The 19418-nt window shown below is 37.2% G+C and overlaps 1 protein-coding gene across 2 annotated transcripts in view; it reads right to left on the reverse strand.

The window, feature by feature from the left end:
• Positions 1–3296: 3296 nt before the first annotated feature.
• LOC138815877 (COP9 signalosome complex subunit 2) overlaps positions 3297–19418 on the reverse strand; it is a 29732-nt gene continuing 13610 nt past the window's right edge. Inside the window, exons 4-13 of one of the 2 annotated variants that reach the window (XM_070005257.1) lie at positions 18035–18160; positions 16178–16267; positions 15978–16055; positions 13880–14054; positions 13253–13431; positions 13082–13134; positions 9975–10072; positions 7668–7750; positions 6161–6219; positions 3297–5336 (exon numbers count right to left, since the gene is read on the reverse strand). In XM_070005257.1, the coding sequence (XP_069861358.1) occupies positions 5192–5336; positions 6161–6219; positions 7668–7750; positions 9975–10072; positions 13082–13134; positions 13253–13431; positions 13880–14054; positions 15978–16055; positions 16178–16267; positions 18035–18160 (1086 nt within the window). In that variant the 3' untranslated portion in view covers positions 3297–5191. Of the gene's footprint in view, positions 5337–6160; positions 6220–7667; positions 7751–9974; positions 10073–13081; positions 13135–13252; positions 13432–13879; positions 14055–15977; positions 16056–16177; positions 16289–18034; positions 18161–19418 lie in introns of both variants that reach the window. The other variant, XM_070005256.1, reaches the window with a different exon arrangement.

Here is a 19418-nt window from a genome sequence, read left to right on the forward strand (position 1 = left end):
CAGCGGCATTTCTGGCCTTTTCTGTTTATGGGTACTGAGGAATCGAACTCAAGGGCTTCATGTATGCTAGGCAAGCAGTCTACCACTGAGCCATGTTCCCAGCTCTAAGAGGGTCTTAAGTTGGCTGTGGTGTCACTTATGCGTTATCCCAGCAGAGAAAGAGTGCAAAAGAGAGAGAGGGGGGGAATGAAAGAGGAAGTAAGAACAGAAGTGGGAGAGGGAGTTGGAGAGGGAGAGAGGAGGGAACAGGGAGAGAACAGAGAGAGGGGACAGAAAGCAAGAGACAGAGTAAAAAAGGAAACTAAGACAGGTCAACACTGATAAAATTCAATAAGGTTAGTAGATACAAAAATCAGTACATGGGCTGGGAAGGTGGCTCAGTGGTAGGAGTGCTTGTCTTGAATGTATGAGGCCCTGGATTTGATTCCTTAGCACCACATAAGCAGAAAAAGCCTGAGGTGGTGCTGTGGCTCAAGTGGTAGAGTGCTAACCTTGAACTGAAGAACTGAGGGGCAGTGCCCAGGCCCAGGGTTCAGGCCCCATGGCTGGCCAAAAAAAAAATCAGTATATAAATACTAATATTATTCCTTTAGCCATGTAAAAACTAGTCAGAAAATATTAAATGAGACCATAAGCTATAAATATCTGGAAATTAATGCAACAAAAAAATGCTGATACACTGGGAATATAGCTCGATGGCAGAGTGTGTGTGAGGCTTCAGGTTCAGTTCCCCACACCACAAAACAAACAAGCAAACACAAACACAATCTCCTCAAATTTTCATGAAAAAGAATAGCTTTTTAATGACACTAAGCATAAGAGGACCCTGGTCAAGAAACAAACAGAACAATTAAGCAGATAAGAGAACACTGCAATATACACCTAGCATATGTAGGAAGTTGGGCAGAAAAATCACTAGGGAATCCTTATTCAATAAATTGTATGGAGAAAATGTATTCAACCCTAAGGGAGAGAAAAATGGACTTTTTACCTCAAGTCATAGAACAAAATGAACTCCAACAAAGACCTAGGTATAAAGGGGGAAACTAAAACTGTTAACATTTTATGTGTGTGTGTGTGTGTGTGTGTGTGTGTTTGTGTGTAGGAAAAGACTTCTTCAACAAGGCCTAAAAATGTATGGGTGATGATATAAAAAACAGGGTAGATGTAACATTCAATAAAGGATATGAGGTATAATGCTTTAGAGAATATTTGAGTCTAAACTGGATCAGAGGTTAGTGCTTAGAAAAGACAAAAACCTCCCACAAATCAGTGAAATACAAGACAATAATAAAGGCAGTGAAGAGTAGGGATACAGTTTGGAATGCAAATTTCCTCCAGAAGTCTGTACTTTGAGGGTTTGGTTCCCATCCCATGGGGCTACTGAGAAGTGTTGGAACTTTTAGACGTGACCAAAAGGAAGTAAGTTAGGTCATGGGGGATATGTCTTTGGAGAAGATACTAGGAAGTTGTCCTCTCCTATTCTCTCTTTCACTTCCCAGCTACCCTGGACTCACTCAACAGCTTCCTCTAGCCTGTGCTCCCTCCAGGATGTACTAACGCGACACAGAACCAAAAGCCCACTGGGCCAACACGGAATGTGGAACTGAAACCTTTCAAAGCAAACCATGAGTGAAACGAAAACTTGCTGTCTCCTAGTGTAAGATCTCAGGTATTTTATCAAAGTGATGAAAAGGTGATTAACAGTCTATAGAAGGGGGGAAACTGAGAGGTGATTAAGTCCGTGAAGAGATGTGCAAGTTCATTAGTAATCACAAAAATGAGAGTTAAGGTACCAGTTTAGAAAGTCAGCTGTAACCAAGGGTTCTCAAGGATGAGAATTTTGGAATCCTCTTAGACTACAGGTTAAGATCATAAATGATATATCAGATGAGATAATTATAAATTAAGGTCCAGTGTTTTTAGATAGATACCTTAGAGTAGCTTGTTCAAGTCCATAAGGAAATATACAAGTTTATAACAGAAGTACTTAGAAGGACCACTTGCAGATTTCCTTCCTTCCTTCCTTTCTCTTTCTTCCTTTCTTTTCTTTCTCTCTCTCTCTCTCTCTCTCTCTCTCTCTCTCTCTCTTTCCTTCCTTTCTTCCTCCCTCCCTTTTTCATTTGCCAGTACTGGGGCTTGAACTCAGCCTGGAGCTCACTAGGCTTGCTTGACTACAGCCGGCACTCTTGCTTTAGGCATGCCTCCAGTCTAGCATTTTGCTGGTTAACTGAGATGGTCTTTTGCATTTTTCTTCCCAGGCTGGCTTCAAACTGTGATCCTCTTAGATCTTGCATCTTGGCCTCTTGAGTAGCTAGGATTGCAAATATGAACCTGGTGCCTGACTCCTTTTCACATTTGTAGAGAAGAAATGAACAGGTAAATTTCAGACATATGAAGCAGAAGGGACAGACAAAAATAGGCAAGTTATTTTTTTAAAGATATGGACGGAAAGTAAATTGAAACATGCTAGCTAATATGCCATATCCCAAGGGTTCTGATGTTCTCAATTCTATATAACTGGTTACAAACTACCACTCAGCTAAGGAATATGAAGCCAAGAGACTAAGTGACAAGATTATCAATTCATAGCTGCTAAAAAAAACATAAAAGTCACTTGCCTCTCAGGACACTGGCACTCAGATGGTCTTCTTTATGTCAAAACTTTCAAGTTATCTCTACACCATTCAGAAGGAGAAAAAGATGAACATATTACAGTATGACACCAAGTACTCACATACTTTTTCATGAAACACAGAAACATTTAATCAACGGGTAAAATTCTAGGAATTTGCTGACTAGTTTTTTTTTAAACTTCCCTTAAGGTTATATTTTTGATAAGATGTGAATTTGACACAAAACTTGATGCAAAAAAGAAAAAAAAAGCCCTCCAGAAAAATGTTTACATAGATTAAAAGCAACCCCCCTCCCAACTCTGTGTTCTAGAACTAAAATGGCACAGGACTAACTAGAAAAGAACAAATTTGCATCTGAGAAGTATAGCAAATCAAGCCTGTGTTACATATATAGTTCACTAGTGAGAATTGTAACTTTAGGTATCATATACTCTTGGCCCAGATTTCCAGAGTAAAAAAATACGTAAGTCCCAGAACACAGAGGATACACTAACTACAGGCAGCAAAGTTACTACAGGAGAAATAGGCATTTGAAGCGCTGGAGGATAGGAGTTAAATCCCACCATTCAAATCCTTCCCACTCTAATCCCATCAAGTCAAAGTTAAGCAGGGCTTTACCTTTCCAAGGTTATCACATGCATACATACTTGAATACAGGCATAGAAACTTGGCACTTTTATTTGGGTAACAAAGGGTGTCCAAATTATATTGAAAAATAAATCCTAGTATCACTCCTGTAAAAAAATTTTTTTCGCACACTTTTCACACATGATTTATGCAAAAGAGAAGAAAATACACATAATTTTATAATAGCTTAAACTTTTTATTCCCTACCATTGACATTTTGTCTTGCGTTTTCTTTCCGTTTTCTACAATTTCCAACTGATACCTGAATTTAATACTGTTTTTAATCTGCTAAAGACATTAACTGTTCTCTAAGTCTAAGGATTATATAGTTTTAGTATAAATATATATCACATATTTTCGTAAAATTTGACAAAACTGAATAGGCATGCCTTGTCTGAATGAAGTCCATGCTCCTTCCAATGTTTATAAAATCTGATTTAGTGCTCAAAGCTCTTGGTAGTCACTCTTCTGTTACAACAGTCTTCCTTTTGAACTGCCACTCAATTTCTGACATAACAAGCAATAGGAAAACCAAAGAATTATGTTCATCTCAGTTCTTCCTTTTGACACTATAAAATAATGTGAACGTTAAAAAAAAATACATCTCAAACTCAATACATTCAAAGGAGCTGAGTTCCTCCTTTAAAGGTAGTCACCTTGGAAGGCCACTGCAATATTAGTAACCAAATCCTTCGAAACTCTTTTGGGATTGCTTTCAAAGCCAGGTGCATACTTTCTACATTATCTGAAAGTTAGGCTTGATTTCTGAAAACTACCATTTGGTGTGCCAAATAATGCTAACCATTAAGCTGGGCAACAGTTGTTGTTGTTGTTTTTAAACAGTGTTTAATCATGAAACTAATAGCCTGTGATTTAATTAACTTTGAATGCAAACCCAACAGGCTCTGAGCGATAGGTTGCTGGCATTAGAAAACAACCTTCCAGCACAGTTGCTACACAGGGTAACATTCATTAGCTGTCTATGTTCTGGCATATTTGCTTAAAGTGACATCTGAGAGTTAAAAATCTATTCTTTCTAAAAGGAATATCATTCTTTAAAAAAAAATTTATTCCTTTAAAGCATTACTGTCAAAATAGTACTATGCAAGCATTTTGTTAGAAAGTAGTTCTCCTTAGTTTACCAATAAAGACTACTTAAAAAAACAAAACAAAACCAAAAAACCTGAAAGCAAATAACCAAGAGTATGTGCTTCCAGGCTTTTTATTATTAACCAAAGATAAAAGTAATTTCAAATTTCTAAGGTTCTAAAAACACAAAACAAACAACCCCAAAAGTAATAAAAACACATCAAGAACCAAACTACAATTTCTGAGCTGCACTGTTTATTTTGCTGCTTGAAACCTAAGTGACAGTATGCCACTGTAATTATGGGGTTTCATCTAAACCTTTACTACACTGCAGGTACAGAAATATACGGACACATTTTCTGGAGAATTGACATTTTGCAAAATGCAGCAAACATTTTCATTTATACATGAGAAAAGGAAGTGTTCAAAAGGGTATGCATTTCAAGTTATTGCAGGTTATTTGTGAGAGAATTTCTGCAGGTAAAACATGTTTAAATTTAACCAACAGTAGCATGTCAGTGTATTTAAAATCATGACAAACATCTTCTCTCTGGTCATGTTGCCCATGACAAATTACTATGATGTTGTGTGTTTAGGGCAAGATGTCAGTACAGCATAAATCCCATGGTATTTTGGTTTTCTTCTGGAGATTAAAGCTGTTTTTCTTGGGATAAATGCAGCAGCAAAACACAAACCAGCTGATCAAAAAAGCACTTCTGCCATAACTCCAACAATTTTCAGGACACATCAACCGACAGTAGTTTTGCCTTTCCCAGTTCTTTTAAGGATTACATCTCTGCACTGTTGTCTTAAGCACGTCTATAAAAGCTTGTTCTCTGTTAAGCCAGTTTACTGACTACAGCCTGGTTGAGGGAATTTAGTTGGTTGGTCCATTTATCTAGTGCGGTATACCGTGCACCACCTCTCTTCTGATGATCCAGTTCAAGGAGTTGATTGACTTGGTCAATTCGGCCATGAATAGTGCTGGAAATAAATAAAGATACTTTTTCACAAAGCATGACTCCTGAATGTTTCATCTAACATTCACATTATCAGTAAATGCAGGAGAAAAACCTGCTGCCTTTGTTAAATGAGTGAATTTAGAGTGAGTCAGTGTTTACTAGCTTCTTCCAACTAGCAGGAAACCAGACTTCATCTACCTCTAGAATCTTTTGATAGACTTAATCTGCTTAATCAAGGGCAAATGGTATTAGTAAAGCTTCAGTAACTTACTACTTTTAAGAAAAAAAAAAATTCCAAAACTGTTTTGTAACATATACTCTAGGCTTAAAAACATAAAACTTACTATTCATTAATAATTATTTCACTGTCTATAGGGCATGACAAAAATGAAAAACTTTCTGAAAAGACATGGAACTTTATGAGATCATATGTTTAAGATTATCAATTAATCAAAAATGTCCATACAAGCCAGGCACTGGTGGGCTTACACCTATAATCCTAAGCTACTCAGGAGATCTGTGGAATGAAGGTCAAAGCCAGCCTGGGCAGGAAAGTCCATGAGAGTCTTATCTTCAATTCACCACCAGAAAACCCAAAGTGGAGCTGTGGCTCATGTGGCAGTGTGCTAGCCTTGACGACTGAAAAAGCTCAGGGGCAGTGCTGAGGCCCTGGGTTCAAGCTCCATGAACAACAAAAACAAAAAAATAAAAACAAAAAGTCCAGCTATACAAATATCTCTTCTAATAGAAAATCATAACCACAGAATACTCTTTGTGAAAAAAATCTACAATTCAAAACGTATGGTCCCAAACATTCTGCGTTTTAAGAAGTTTTAGATTACTCACTTATCCAATATGCACTGCACCAGTAAGCTTTCCACGTCAGCTACATCTATGTTCAACTCCTATGAAAAAAGATTCATTTTAAAAGCTCCAACATTTTATATGATCATTCTGATTTTAAATTCATTTCCACCACTGAAAGGAAAAGGTTTAATTTCTATTTTTAAGCTTGATCTTTCCCCCTGCTCCCCATATACTGGTGGGTGGTTGAACCTTGTACTTTAAGACATGCTAGGCATGTGCTGCGCTTGCCTACGGAGCTAGGTATAAAGAGAGTTGTTTTTAAAAAGGAAAAATTCATAATTGCAAGCTGGGCACTGGTGGCTCATGCCTGTAATCCTAGCTATTCAGGAGGCTGAGATCTAAGGATCACAGTTCAAAGGCAGCTTGGGCAGGAAAGTCTGTGAGACACTTAATCTCCAATTAACCACCAGAAAACCGGAAGTGGCACTGTGGCTCTGAAGAGCTCAGAGACATTGATCAGGCCAAGTTCAAGCCCACAACTGACAAAAAATAAAAATAAAAATCGTAATTGCTTCAACATATCTTCTAAAACATAGATCTGATAAAGACCAAACTCAGGAACTTGCACATGCAATGCTAGGCAAGTATTCTACTGCTGATCTACAACCAGAGCCTTAATTCTGTATTTTTTTTTCCCCCAGGGCTGAGGACCGAACCCAGGACCTTATGCGTGCCAGGTGGGCGCCCTTCTGCTGGGCTAAACCCCCAGCCCCTAATTCTGTAGTTTTTGAAAAACTGTGCCAGTCTTGGGGCTTCAATGCTCACGGCTGGTGCTCTATCACTGGAGCCATACATCTACTTCTGGCTATTTTGGTGGTTAATAATTAGAGTCTCATGGACTTTCCTGCCAGGCTGGCATCGAACCATGATCCTTAGATCTCAGCCACTAGAGTAGCTAGGATTATAGGCTTGAGCCACTGGCACCCAGCTTCTTCTTCTTTTTGGCCTATCTTGGGACTTGAACTCAGGGCCAGGCACTGTACCTGAGCCACTTTGTGCTCAAGGCTAGTGCTCTACCACTTGAGGCACAGTACCACTTCGGGCCTTTTCTAAGTAGTTTATTGGATATAAAGAATCTCACAGACTTTCCTGCCCATGCTGGCTTTGAACCATGATCCTCAGGTCTCAGAGACCTGAGTAGCTTTTTAGGCAGGTGTGGTGTGAGCCACCAGCCCTCGGCTCCCAGCTTCTTTTGAAGTATATTTTATAGTGGTTAAGTGGGTCTTCATCTACGTTACATTTTAATCACTATTGTGATGGGCTGGAGAAATCTTTAGAAGTTTAGCAATTAAAAATTGTTTGGATACAAAGTTAATGACCTTTTCCCCTAAACTCAATTTATACCCACACCTAATAGTAAAACAGATAAATTACACTAAATTAAAATATATATGTAACACCTCCAATTTAGCGTCACTCTTGGGAAAAGGAATATAATACATTTATCAGAATTATAAACATCATTAAAACCCATGAATACAAGTACCTTAGAAATAAAAGGAATATGTATTCTTGTGTAAGGCTTAATTAATTTTATGAGCACTTGTGTCCTGATGTTTCGCAAAAGTTCTGAAAGACAAAAATAGATTTGTATATAATTGCTTGTATATCTTCATGAATCACATACTTCTAAGCCATTTTAATTCAGTTATGGGAGATCCTCTCGAAATGTATCTTTTTGCTTTGTGAGGCCTCAAGAGTGTTTATATCTAAACACAGTGTATCCAATGGATACACTGTGTGACCAGAGGCTTCCTCTCCTGTGATGCTTGTTCCACCCCTGCTCTGTAGAAACTCCACTACAATGTCCTTCAGCCCTTCACACCATGAACAGGGTCTCTGCAAAAGCTCTGACTACGTAACAGCCAAGTTCCCTGCCCTATGTTTTTCAAATCTATAGTATTACATTTCAGGTACTTTTTCTTTTTTTTTTTTTTTTTAATATTATTTTATTTTATTTGAGAACATACTGTACAGAGGGGCTACAATTACATGGGCAGGATAATGCATACATTTCTTACCAAGCATTGCAGCCTCCTCCTTTGTTTACCCTTTTCAGGTACTTTTTCAATTCCCTAAGTTTTTTTTTTTTTTTTTAACATACAATTGCCTTTTTAAATTTTCTTTTCTTGCCTTTTTTAATTTTAAAAACTGGATCTGAGTTCATGGATAATGTTTCTATACTGTCTACACCTACAAAGTACACTACCATTCAAGACTCATTGAAGAATTTTCTTTTTGCAGTACTGGGTCTGACCTTATGGCACAGAGAGAGGGGCTTGCTTGCTAAGCAGGTGATTATCTCTTTAGTCATGCCCTTGGCATTTTTTTTTTTTTTTTTTTGCTTTTTTGCATTAGCTATTTTTGGGATAAGGTCTTGAAGGTATGCCCAGGCTGACCTGGATCTGGATCCTCCTATTTACATTTCCCATGTATTTGAGATAACCTAGCTATAAATTAGGATGGGGTCTTGCTAATTTTTTGTGTGAGCTGGCTTAGAACTTGGATTCTCCCAATCTTTACCTCCCAAAGAGCTGAGATGATACATGTGAGCCACTAGTGCCTGGCTTACATTTTTTTCTATTGTTATTTTGCTTTTTTTGATGACACTGGGGTTTGAACTCAAAGTCTTATGTTTTGAGGCAGATGCTCTACTATTTGAGCCACACCCCTAGATCTATTTGGTCTAAAAATGACAATTTTCAATCTTCTATCTGTAGAAACCATGATGAATCTGAGTTTCAAAGCAAAGTTATTTTTTACCTGTTCTTAGCCTACTAACTTTCTGGCATACCAAATGACATTATGTAGGTTTGATAACCATTTTTAGAGAATAAGCCTAAACAATTTAGTCATTAAAAACAGTATGACAATTGAAGGAAACGATAGGTGTTACTTCTAAATTATTCTTCAAAATTTTCTGATGCACCTGGAATTTAGGTATTTAAATGAATTGTTCCAAAAGGTCATTAAAAAAAATCTCCTAAAAGGGGCTGGGAAGGTGGCTCAGTGGTAGAGCGCTTGCCTTGCATGCCTGAGGCCCTGGGTTCGATTCCCCAGCACCACATAAGCAAAAAAAAAAAAAGAAAAAAGCCAGAAGTGGCACTATGGCTCAAGTGGTAGAGCACTAGCCTTGAGCTGAAGAGCTGAGGGACAGCACCCAGGCCCAGAGTTCAGGCCCCACAACTGGACCCCCCCAAAAAAAAAAATCTCCTAAAAGCTCCATAATAGGGTGATTACACTCGAGCTGCAAGTGACCCCCAAAACAAAGAGATGATTTTTGTCTGGCAATTAAGTGTAAGTTACTAAAAATCTCATTCAGTTACAAGCATGAAGACGTGCAATGTGACCTTGCTTTGTGTAGTAAATGCACCTAAGCCATTACCTATAGATAGCAGAATATTTTGAAAGCTTTTGACAAATCATTTTACTTTGAACTTAAGCATGGAAAACTAATTTGCAATAATACCTAAGTTAGAGTAAGAAAGATAAAGTGTAAAAGGCCACCTCTAACAAAACATCAGCTAGGAACTTGATTTTACTAAAATGAAATTGGCTGAGTTTTGTTTTTGTTTATTTTTTGGTCGGTCATGGGGCCTGAACTCTGGCCTGGGCGCTGTCCCTCAGCTCTTCAGCTCAAGGCTAGTGCTCTACCACTTGAGCCATAGTGCCACTTCTGTTTGTGTGGTGCTGAGAAATTGAACCCAGTAGCAGAGTAGCTTTGTATGTTGTGACAGGATTTAGAAGCATTTAGAGTAATGGAAAGAGAATTCAGTTATCAGAAGAAGCATACCTTCAATGTGTTCTCTTATGAAAGGGTCATCCATGATGTTGCTATGATTTGTTTTCAGAATCTTTTCAAATTCAGTGATGTCATTATTCTGATAGGCACTGATAGAAAAAAAAGTAAATTTTGTCAAACATGAATTCATGTTAATCATAATCCAGAGCCTGTTTCTCAATTTTTATACTTAAAAGTCTAAATTGTTACTTTATTAAACCACAGAAATTGAATTAAGCATATACGCACTCTTGCTTTAAAAAAAAAATCAGCTTCCAAGTAAAAGATGCAGCTCAGTGGTAAAGCATATGCTTAGCATGCATAAGGCCTAGACTCAATTTCCAGCATTCCCACCCCTTCCTCAATTTCCTTTGTAATACTTAATAAACAAGTCTTCTGGTTATGGACTATATGTATATTTAACTATTGAAAAAAAAATCTTAGTTTTGTTAAATGTTGACAATGAAACATAACTATTCAGTGCCGTTGCTTTCAAGTTAAATTGTTCATTTGACTCCTAATCACTCTTAATGTAAGAAACCACTACTAGTACTCTATGAAGGAGTTCAGTGTTATCTTTAAGTAGAAAAATATATCCTCTCTGAAGATTATTCCTCAGTTTTATCTTCTAGAAAGCTACCAGCAATTGTCAAAACTTTTCAAAATAAACTCTTTGGTTGTCCAAACTCTCTGGCTTTAGAGCAGAGACTGTAAGCGCAACATCAGTGGTGGGTAATGAATGAGCGTACACAGAGAGCAGTGGGGCTCCTGCTGCAGCAGGCCGAGGGCTGAATTGTGCTCGTATTGTTTCTAGGGATCTGGTATCTACTCTCGCAGTAGTTCTGTAAGGCACTATGGGATTGCTAAGGGTGCTGAGAAGGAAGAAGCCAACCTTCTGGATATGGCACCACTGTCTGCTTTATATGTAAGACATATCCTCAACATTCTGCACGCCTCTGCTGTGCTTCCATCTGTTGGGTCGCAATGTAACTTCGTGTTAGGGACAGGTGATTCAAGTGCTCCAACAGGAATTAGTTTCCTCTAGTCTGCTGGCAACTGACTAGGAAGATAAAATTAGGAAGCATTACTTTCTTACCTACTCCAAACACATTACTGTAATCTACTATAGGAGGATATATTCAAGTACTGAAAACATTTGCACGTTATCTTATTTGCACACACATATTTTAACTGTGAGGTATTTTCTCATTACTTGCTCTTGCTTTTTTCTTTTTTTTTTTTTCCCTTTCCTTAATGTTATACAAAATGGAGGACTACTCAGGGTCACTAGTCAGACTAAAAATTTTATAGCTTTAAGTTTCTAAGTTCACGGACAGAAATTTCACTGGGGCAAATAGATATAAAATACAAAGGTAATATCACTACTTTTCAAAGGGTTGATAAATGAGCTCTTCAATCCATCTTAATATACGTAACCAATTTACTTTTTATAAAATGATCATTTCTAGGGCTAAATTTTTTTCTTAATATTTTCCTAAAAAGTTCAAAGTGCTCTTTAGCAATGTCGTGTTATAAATAGTTAAAAAAAGTAGTTTGAAGTTAAGTAAAATGTTTAAAAAGGGTTTTTTGGGGGGTGATAGTGAGGTTTCAACTCAAGAGTTTTAACCTGCTTGCCAGGGTCCTCCACTATTTGAACCATGCTCACAACAGTTGTCACTTTTAGGCATTTTTAGAATGCTTTTTGTATGCCTGAGCCAAGATCCCATTTAGGATTCCTTTGCAGGTAGGATAACAGGTATACACCTCTAGGCCCAGCTTGTATTGGTTGAGATGGGGTCCCATAAGCTTTTTACCCAGGCTGGCCTCAAACTATGATCCTCCCAATGTCTACCTCCCATGTAGCTGGAATTACAGATGTGAGTCACCTCATCTAGTTTAAAAATCATTTTGAATTTCTAACCAGATCAATTCATAGTTAATGTGGCCAAGTGGAGATAAGATAAACTGCTTGAAATTAAGATGGAAAAGTGTCTTTTTATAACTAAAATCAACCTGATTCAATAAAAATGTATTAAAGTAGATTAAAGAAGCAAACAGAAAATTCCGATGTCATAATATGGCAATTTATAGAGTTTTTTAAATCCTCCAAATGCTCTTAGAATCCTTAAAATCCTGACTCTTACTTCTTATGGCTAAAATTAAGGTTTGTGTGTGTGCTGATCCTGGGGACTGAACTCAGCCTTGGTGCAGTCCCTGAATGTTTTGCTCAAGGCTAGTAGCCCTCTACCACTAGAGCCACAGCTCCATTTCTGTTTTTTTTTTTTTTTTGGGGGGGGGGGGGGCGGGGGGGCGTAGAGGAGTAGGGAGAGTAGTTTATTGGAGATAACAGTCTCATAGACTTTGCTGCCTGGGCTGGCTTTGAACCTCGATCCTCAGGTCTTGGTTTCCTCAGTAGTTAGGATTACAGGTGTGAGCCACTATTTTCTCCCAGCATATGAAGCTGACGTATCATTTATAATACAATTTATTTTAATGGAAAAAGGCCAATTTATCTAGATGTATCTGCAAGAGACCCTGTGCGACTGTCCTCATGAAAGTATTCCAGCCCTGGTAAACTTAGCTGTACAACCACAACAAAGACCTGAAGCAACTTAGGAGGCTTCTTATACTTCTCCATAAAGTCCAAAGAGGACTAGAGGATCATTTATTCCTAGCTGAGAGGAAGGTTTGCTGATTACTTTTGCAGAAATAAGGATGCCCTTTTAAGCCTTTGTTTAACCTTTTATAATTATATTTAGTAGTAACTGATAAGGGCTAACCACCATTTCATTCACATCTTTTGCCACGGTAACATTAATGTCCATTTTGACCCTCTGCTTTCTTACCCTCCATCTCAAGAACTACTCAGAGGACACTTTTAAATGGTTATTTTCATCTTGCTTCTGAGAAAAGCAAACAAGAAACCAAACAACGGATAATTTACAAAATTTTATGACTAGTAGAAACAGAATAATAAACGGCTTTAGAAGATAAAATTTCATACAAAAATACAAAAGAGCAAATAATGAACGTGAACTGAATTTTGAAGTTTCTTTTTTCCTCTCTCCTTTATTAACTGCTTTAAGGAAATTTACCTTAACTGAAATATAAAATCTTACCTTACTAAATTTGTCATCGCTAGAATTTCTGGATCATTTTTGTACGGCTTGGCCTAAACACAATAAAGAAGAAATACAAAATAAAACACACAAAAAACGAATTATGTATATGTACAAAAAAGAATGCCATTTAAAAGATAGCTGATAAAAGAAACTAACAACTACACACACCTCCTGTGAGTCAAATGGATTGATTCCAGATTTCATAAGCATATTAGCGAGGACCAGATATTTTAAGCAAGTAGTTCGCCTTGGACTTCCTGATTCGTCATAATTCTTGAAGGCTTCAAAAAAGTCAGTGTGTGCCTTTTCAAATTCACCTTCTCTCAAGTGCATTTTGCCTCCACATTCTAAAAGAATAAAATATGAGAGTAAAAGAACATTTTCAGTTTTGTAAGCCGACCAACTACTTTATGAAGATCAAATGGAAACAATTTCATTAGCTTCCAGTCTTTTAACTTTAGAACCTAAACAGCAATAGTCCCAGGATATATAATTGAATTCCTCATAAAACATCAGCCAGACAACCACTTGCAAATTTCTACCTTCAGTTGAAACAGAACAGAATCCATTGGGACGGGACTTCTGGTAAAGACAGTATTAAGAAATGTAATTTATCAGAAGTCCTATCTTTCATAGGACAAGAATCCATCCTAATTTCTCTCAAAGGTTAGACCATTTCATTGTCTTTAATACGACATGATTTTTGGCACAGCAGGAAAAATACTCCAGTCATGTGGTCACACACAGTAACTGTGATCGCCCCGTATCTGCACATTCTCTCCCAACCAAACTTGCCTCTGATGACTCCCATGATCAGTGGATGAGGGATGGCAGACTTGATGTGAAGTGATTGTTCGTAGAGTGCTTTCAGTTTTTTGTTATTTTTCTGTGCTGTGTACATCTGAATTTCCAGAGCATATATTTCTAATAACTGTGTACCCTTTTTCAGGTCATCTTCTCCATCATCAGTCTAGGAAATGCAAATACTTCAGTTAAGATTGAATTCAGACAACCTAGCACTATTTAGTTGACTTAGTCAGGAAATATTTCACTTATAACCACGGTTGATGAACAAGTACTACAAGTTTTATTTAGGAACTGGTATACCCAAAATACCACTTGCAGTGGCCAAATGGAACTCCCCCATCTTTCTTACTTCCAGTTACTGAATAAGAAAAAAGTGGCCAAAGTGAGCAGCCTAACTGATAAAGTGCCTAACCAGCATGAACTACTGCAAAAAAGGAACAAGGGGCACTGTGTGTGTGTGTAACTGCTTTAGGTCCACCTATTCAATCAAAAAGTACTTCCAGAGTGCCTCATGGGGAAATACAAAGGAAGATAAAGTTGCAATCGCCAACTGCTCACAATATACTATTAAACACTAATTTGCTGCAGACGAATAATAATGTAAATGATACTGATTCTAGTTGAAGCATAAACCAAGTACCTACAAGAACAAAAAGGACTAACTTTCCTAGAGGCATGTCAAAGGAATCACAAAGGTGGTAACTTTTGAGTATAGTGTATAGTCAGATGTCTGTAAATATAAAACACTTACATACACTAAGCAAAAATATACTGTTCTATTGAGTTGTGCACTTTGGTTTTATTCACTAACAATATAAGATATGAAAAAAAAATCTGTACATTACCTCTATAATAAAAAAACAATTTTTTTTTTTTTGGTCAGCTTTGGGTCTTGAACTCTGGGCCTGGGCACTATCCTTGAACTCTTTAGCTCAAGGCAAGCACTCTACCACTTGAGCCACAGTGTCACTTCCAGTTTTCTGTTGGTTAATTGGAGATAAGAGTTTCACAGAGTTTCTTGCCCTGGCTGTATTTGAACTGCGATCCTCAGATCTCAGCCCCCTGAGTAGCTAGGATTACAGGTGTGAGCCACCGATGCCCAGCTTAAATTTTTTTTAAAGAAAAAAAATGACATCCATGTTGTATATTTGTCTAAACATAATTCCACCAAACTACTACATACTATAGTGCTGTTTACAAAGTTTTAAAAAAACTTCATTAGTAATGCTACTTGATGAAGATTAAAAAAAAAAACACAAGTATGATAGCCAGTAAAAACAGAGTTGTACACTCCTGACCATCTTGTTCTTTCAATTAATTGAAATTTCAAATGTTTGACAGCTATGCATACCTAGCACTATTATTTTGGATTAACAGGGGTATAGAACATTTCTAGTATCTTCAAGGTCTGGTAGACAGCCATGCTTCAGGATTCATATATTCTCAGTAAAAACATAAAATATTGTTATTATGTATGGTATAATATTTGTGCCTTATATTCTTGAGGTGAATATCAAAATACCAAGCTTATTTTTACTAAGAATTGCAAGTGATCTGTTTACTGATACCTGTACTTTATTCCACAAATGATAAGATTGAAATTTGTATTAAGACAAGAAGAAATGTAATAGTTTTGCCGGGCGTTTTGCCCGGCATCAGTGGCTCATGCCTGTAATCTTAGCTACTCAAGAGGCTGAGATCTGAGGATCACAGTCCATGAGACTCTTATCTCCAATAAACCACTCAGAAAACCGGAAGTGGCGCTGTGACTCAGGTGGTAGAGCGCTTGCCTTGAGCTGAAGAGTGCAGAGACAGTGCCTAGGCCCAGAGTTCAAACCCCACAACTGGGGGGAAAAAAAAAAGTTAACGTGTTTTTCACTTTTGCTCTTGTTTCTATGGAGACAAGGTTTCCTTATATAGGCCATGATCCTGTAGCTCCAGCCTCGAAACGTATTCCTAAATTTTATTTGTGGGACGGCTGTCTGAACAAAAACATCACTAAATGATATTTTGAATACAATTATGTCACATTTTTTGATTATTAAAAAGAAATGCCAAGAAAAACAAACAAACAAGGCAATGCTACCTGGCAGGACTGATGTAACTGTCGTAAAATTTTTTGAAGCTTTCCATATTCTTCTCGTTCTAAATATAACTTGCCAAGCTGTAAAGAAAGCAAACTTATGAAAATCAAAAATATTTAACAGAAGATTAATATATTTAGGAAAGATTACTAAGGACACCCACCCACTCTTCAAACATAACCAATGTAATTGCCGTTGTTACCTTTGTGTTTGTTTTAAACCACAGCCTATCATTCTTAGCATCTTTCAAAGCTTCCAGGGTTGTTTCATAGAATTCCTGCAGTAAATCCATCTGACATAAAAAATCAGAATTCTATAATTGTAAACAGCAAATTTGTACCTGTTAATAAAGTTAATTTGAACAAACTAAAAGTGCATCTTTGAACTTTAATATACATAGGACACATTATTTGTATCTTATCTAATGTCTTCTAAAATCCCATAATTAAAAGACCAAATTAAAAAAAAATTAGTTAAGTGCCAAGATCTATTTCAGCTCTAATGCTTTAATAGTAAAGGTATGTGCTTCCCAGTTAGTAACTCATCTATGTTGACAGAGATATATGATACATTTCAACAAGAGCTAATCACGTGTATTTTACCCACCAAACCCTATCTGGTATTTACTAAATAGCAAATACTAAGCAAACTGTTAGAGAAACAAAGAATAATAAGTCCCTTCTCTCAAAATTCTGTTTTCAAAATGTGACTAGCTCTGAAGTAACTGGTAAACTTTTGAAACTGGCAGGAAAGACAAGTTTTGGATTTGTTATTGTTGTTGTTGGTCGTAGGGCTTGAACTTTGGGCCTGGTCGCTATCCCTGAGCTCTTCAGCTCAAGGCTAAGTCTCTACCATTTGAGCCACAGCGCGCCACTTTCGGTTTTCTAGTGGTTTATTGGAGAAAAGAGTCTCATGGACTTTCCTGCCCGAGTTGGCGTTGAACTGGGATCCTCAGATCTCAGCCTCCTGAGCAGCTAGGATGACAGTTATGAGCCACCAGTGCCCAGCAAGTTTAGAATAATTTTAGCTACGTTTGATCAATATTAATTTACCAATCTTGGTGTGATTCCCTTCATTGTGATTATAAGCTTTTTTGCTCATCTTCCTCTCAATATTACTGGCTTTGCCTTAGAATATCTGGATCTCTAGCTCTCTACTTAACAGGATCCAAAAGTACAGGAAAGTTGGATACTTCCACAAAGTTGCCTACTTACTTGTAATTATTGATGGCATATGGGAAAAGTCAGAGTGCCACCCATCCCTATCTAGTCTTAGTTTCAAAAGGCAAAAGACTTATACACAGAAGTTTTAAAGGTTAATGTTCTGAAAAAAACATGCAGATTTAACCTGGAGGTTGTCATGAACACCTGTAATCCTAGCACTGGGGAGGCAGAAGGACCTCAGGTTTTGTTTGTTTGTTTTTTGTCAGTCATGGGGCTTGATCTCAGTGCCTAGACGCTGTCTGTAAGCTCTTTTGCTCAAGGCTAGTGATCTACCACTTGGAGCCACAAGTGGTTTTCTGATGGTTAATTGGAAGTTAAGATCTCATGGCCTTTGCTGCCCACGCTGGGTTCAAACACCAATCCTCAGATCTCATCCTTCTGAGTAGCCAGGATTACAGGCGTGAGCCACTGGTGCCCAGTTGATCTCAGGTTTTAAGTCTCCCAAAGCTAGCTCAATTGGTGATTAAATTTGTTATAAGGAACTGTGAGAGTCAGGGCTGTTGCTCAGTGGTAGAGCGCTTGCCTAACTTTCATGAGGCCCTGGGTTCAATCACTACCACCACCAAACACGGGTACTAAGTATAACTCTGTAAAAGTTGTTTGCCAACTATTTTAGTATTGAAGACATTTAAAGAGAGAAAGTACAGTTATTATCTCTTCATGTTACATAATTAGTATCACAATCAATATACTGTTTTTATAACTATTTTTTAGTAACTAGCATAATTGCTTTAATACAACCTCTACAGTTTTTCTTCTTTTAAGTACAAAGGCCTTACTACAAATTTAAAAAAAAACCCTGATATTAATACTAAGAGGAAAAAAGTTCGTCTAACCTGTTTAGAAGTAGAGATATAATCAAGAATAGAATTAATGGATTTTTCAGAATAATTTCTTGTGACTGCACTTCGAATATAGGTCAATAGTTGTTTATATCTATTCATCATTTCTGGAAAGTTTGTCTGTAGGAAAGAAAAATGTATTGTTAGATACACAATTGTATAATAAAAATCTGCAAACATGATTTAAAATATAGTACATAAGAGTACCTACCCAACTGAAATATAATTCCTATAATTGGTAACACAACATGCTTTTATATCGGGCAGGGACATTATTTTTAACTTAAACTTGAAATGAATTACTCAGCTACACCAACAAAATTTAGGAGTTTAGCTTACAAAATAAATGTAACTTACATTTGTAACTTAAGAGATTCAGACATTATTCCTTATTGTATAACGTATTTATATGAATCATAGTCCTTGTGAAGCTAAGGCAGTAAAACAGAACTCAAGGCTAGCCTGGACTACATGAGAGATCCTGACGCAAAAACATGGAGAGAAAAAAGAAGAAAAAAAGCTGGGCACTGGTGATTCACGTTTGTAATTCTAGCTACTCAGGAGGATGAACTGTGAGGATCACAGTTCAAAGTCAGCCCAAGCAGGAAAGTCCATGGGATTCTTATCTGCAATTAAAAAAGCTGAAAGTGGAGCGGTGGCTCAATTGGTAGAGCTCTACCCTTAAGCAAAAAAGCTTAGGTACAATGCCCAGGTCAAGTTCAAGTCCCAGGACTTGAAGAACCAAAGTTCCTACTCAACAGTAGATACAGTTCATGTTGTTATCCCTTGCATTTATACTACTGGGTTATTCCAAGAAACAGAAGATTATTCCAAGAAATAACAGATCAGAAATTAAAAGACTACAAGTATAATGTCCAGTGCTAAGCATCTAGGGGGGAAGGTTACTATCTAAGTAAATATGTAAAATCAATTTAGGAGTCTAACCTAGATCCAGTCCTCACAATCTCCAAGTGCTATTAATCTCTCCTTTTATTGAGTTAGCCTCTTTTAAGCAGGAGATGAAGCATTGGCAAGTATGAATGTTTTTTCTTTAATTGAACACATGTAGTTATTAGGGTAAGGAATAAGTATATACTACCTATATATATACACCAAGTTACCTTTGATTACATTTTACTAGGATCACTCTGCTACCTGGGAGATCAGACTGTAGCAGAGCAAGGACGGAAGTAAGGAGGCCAGATAAGAAGCTACTACAAAAAAGAAGGTGAGACATGTTAGCTTGGACCAGAGTAGAAATGCTAAATACTAGTCAGATACGGGGTATAATCTGATGATACTGCTGATGGATTATATTTGTTGGGTAAGACACAATAAAAGAAGTAACAGGAAGATTTTGGTCCTAGACAGTGGACAG

The sequence above is a fragment of the Dipodomys merriami genome, unplaced genomic scaffold, assembly GCF_024711535.1.
Source record: "Dipodomys merriami isolate MVZ:Mamm:240054 unplaced genomic scaffold, mDipMer1.0.p SCAF_679, whole genome shotgun sequence".
In the NCBI taxonomy this organism is placed as follows: domain Eukaryota; kingdom Metazoa; phylum Chordata; class Mammalia; order Rodentia; family Heteromyidae; genus Dipodomys; species Dipodomys merriami.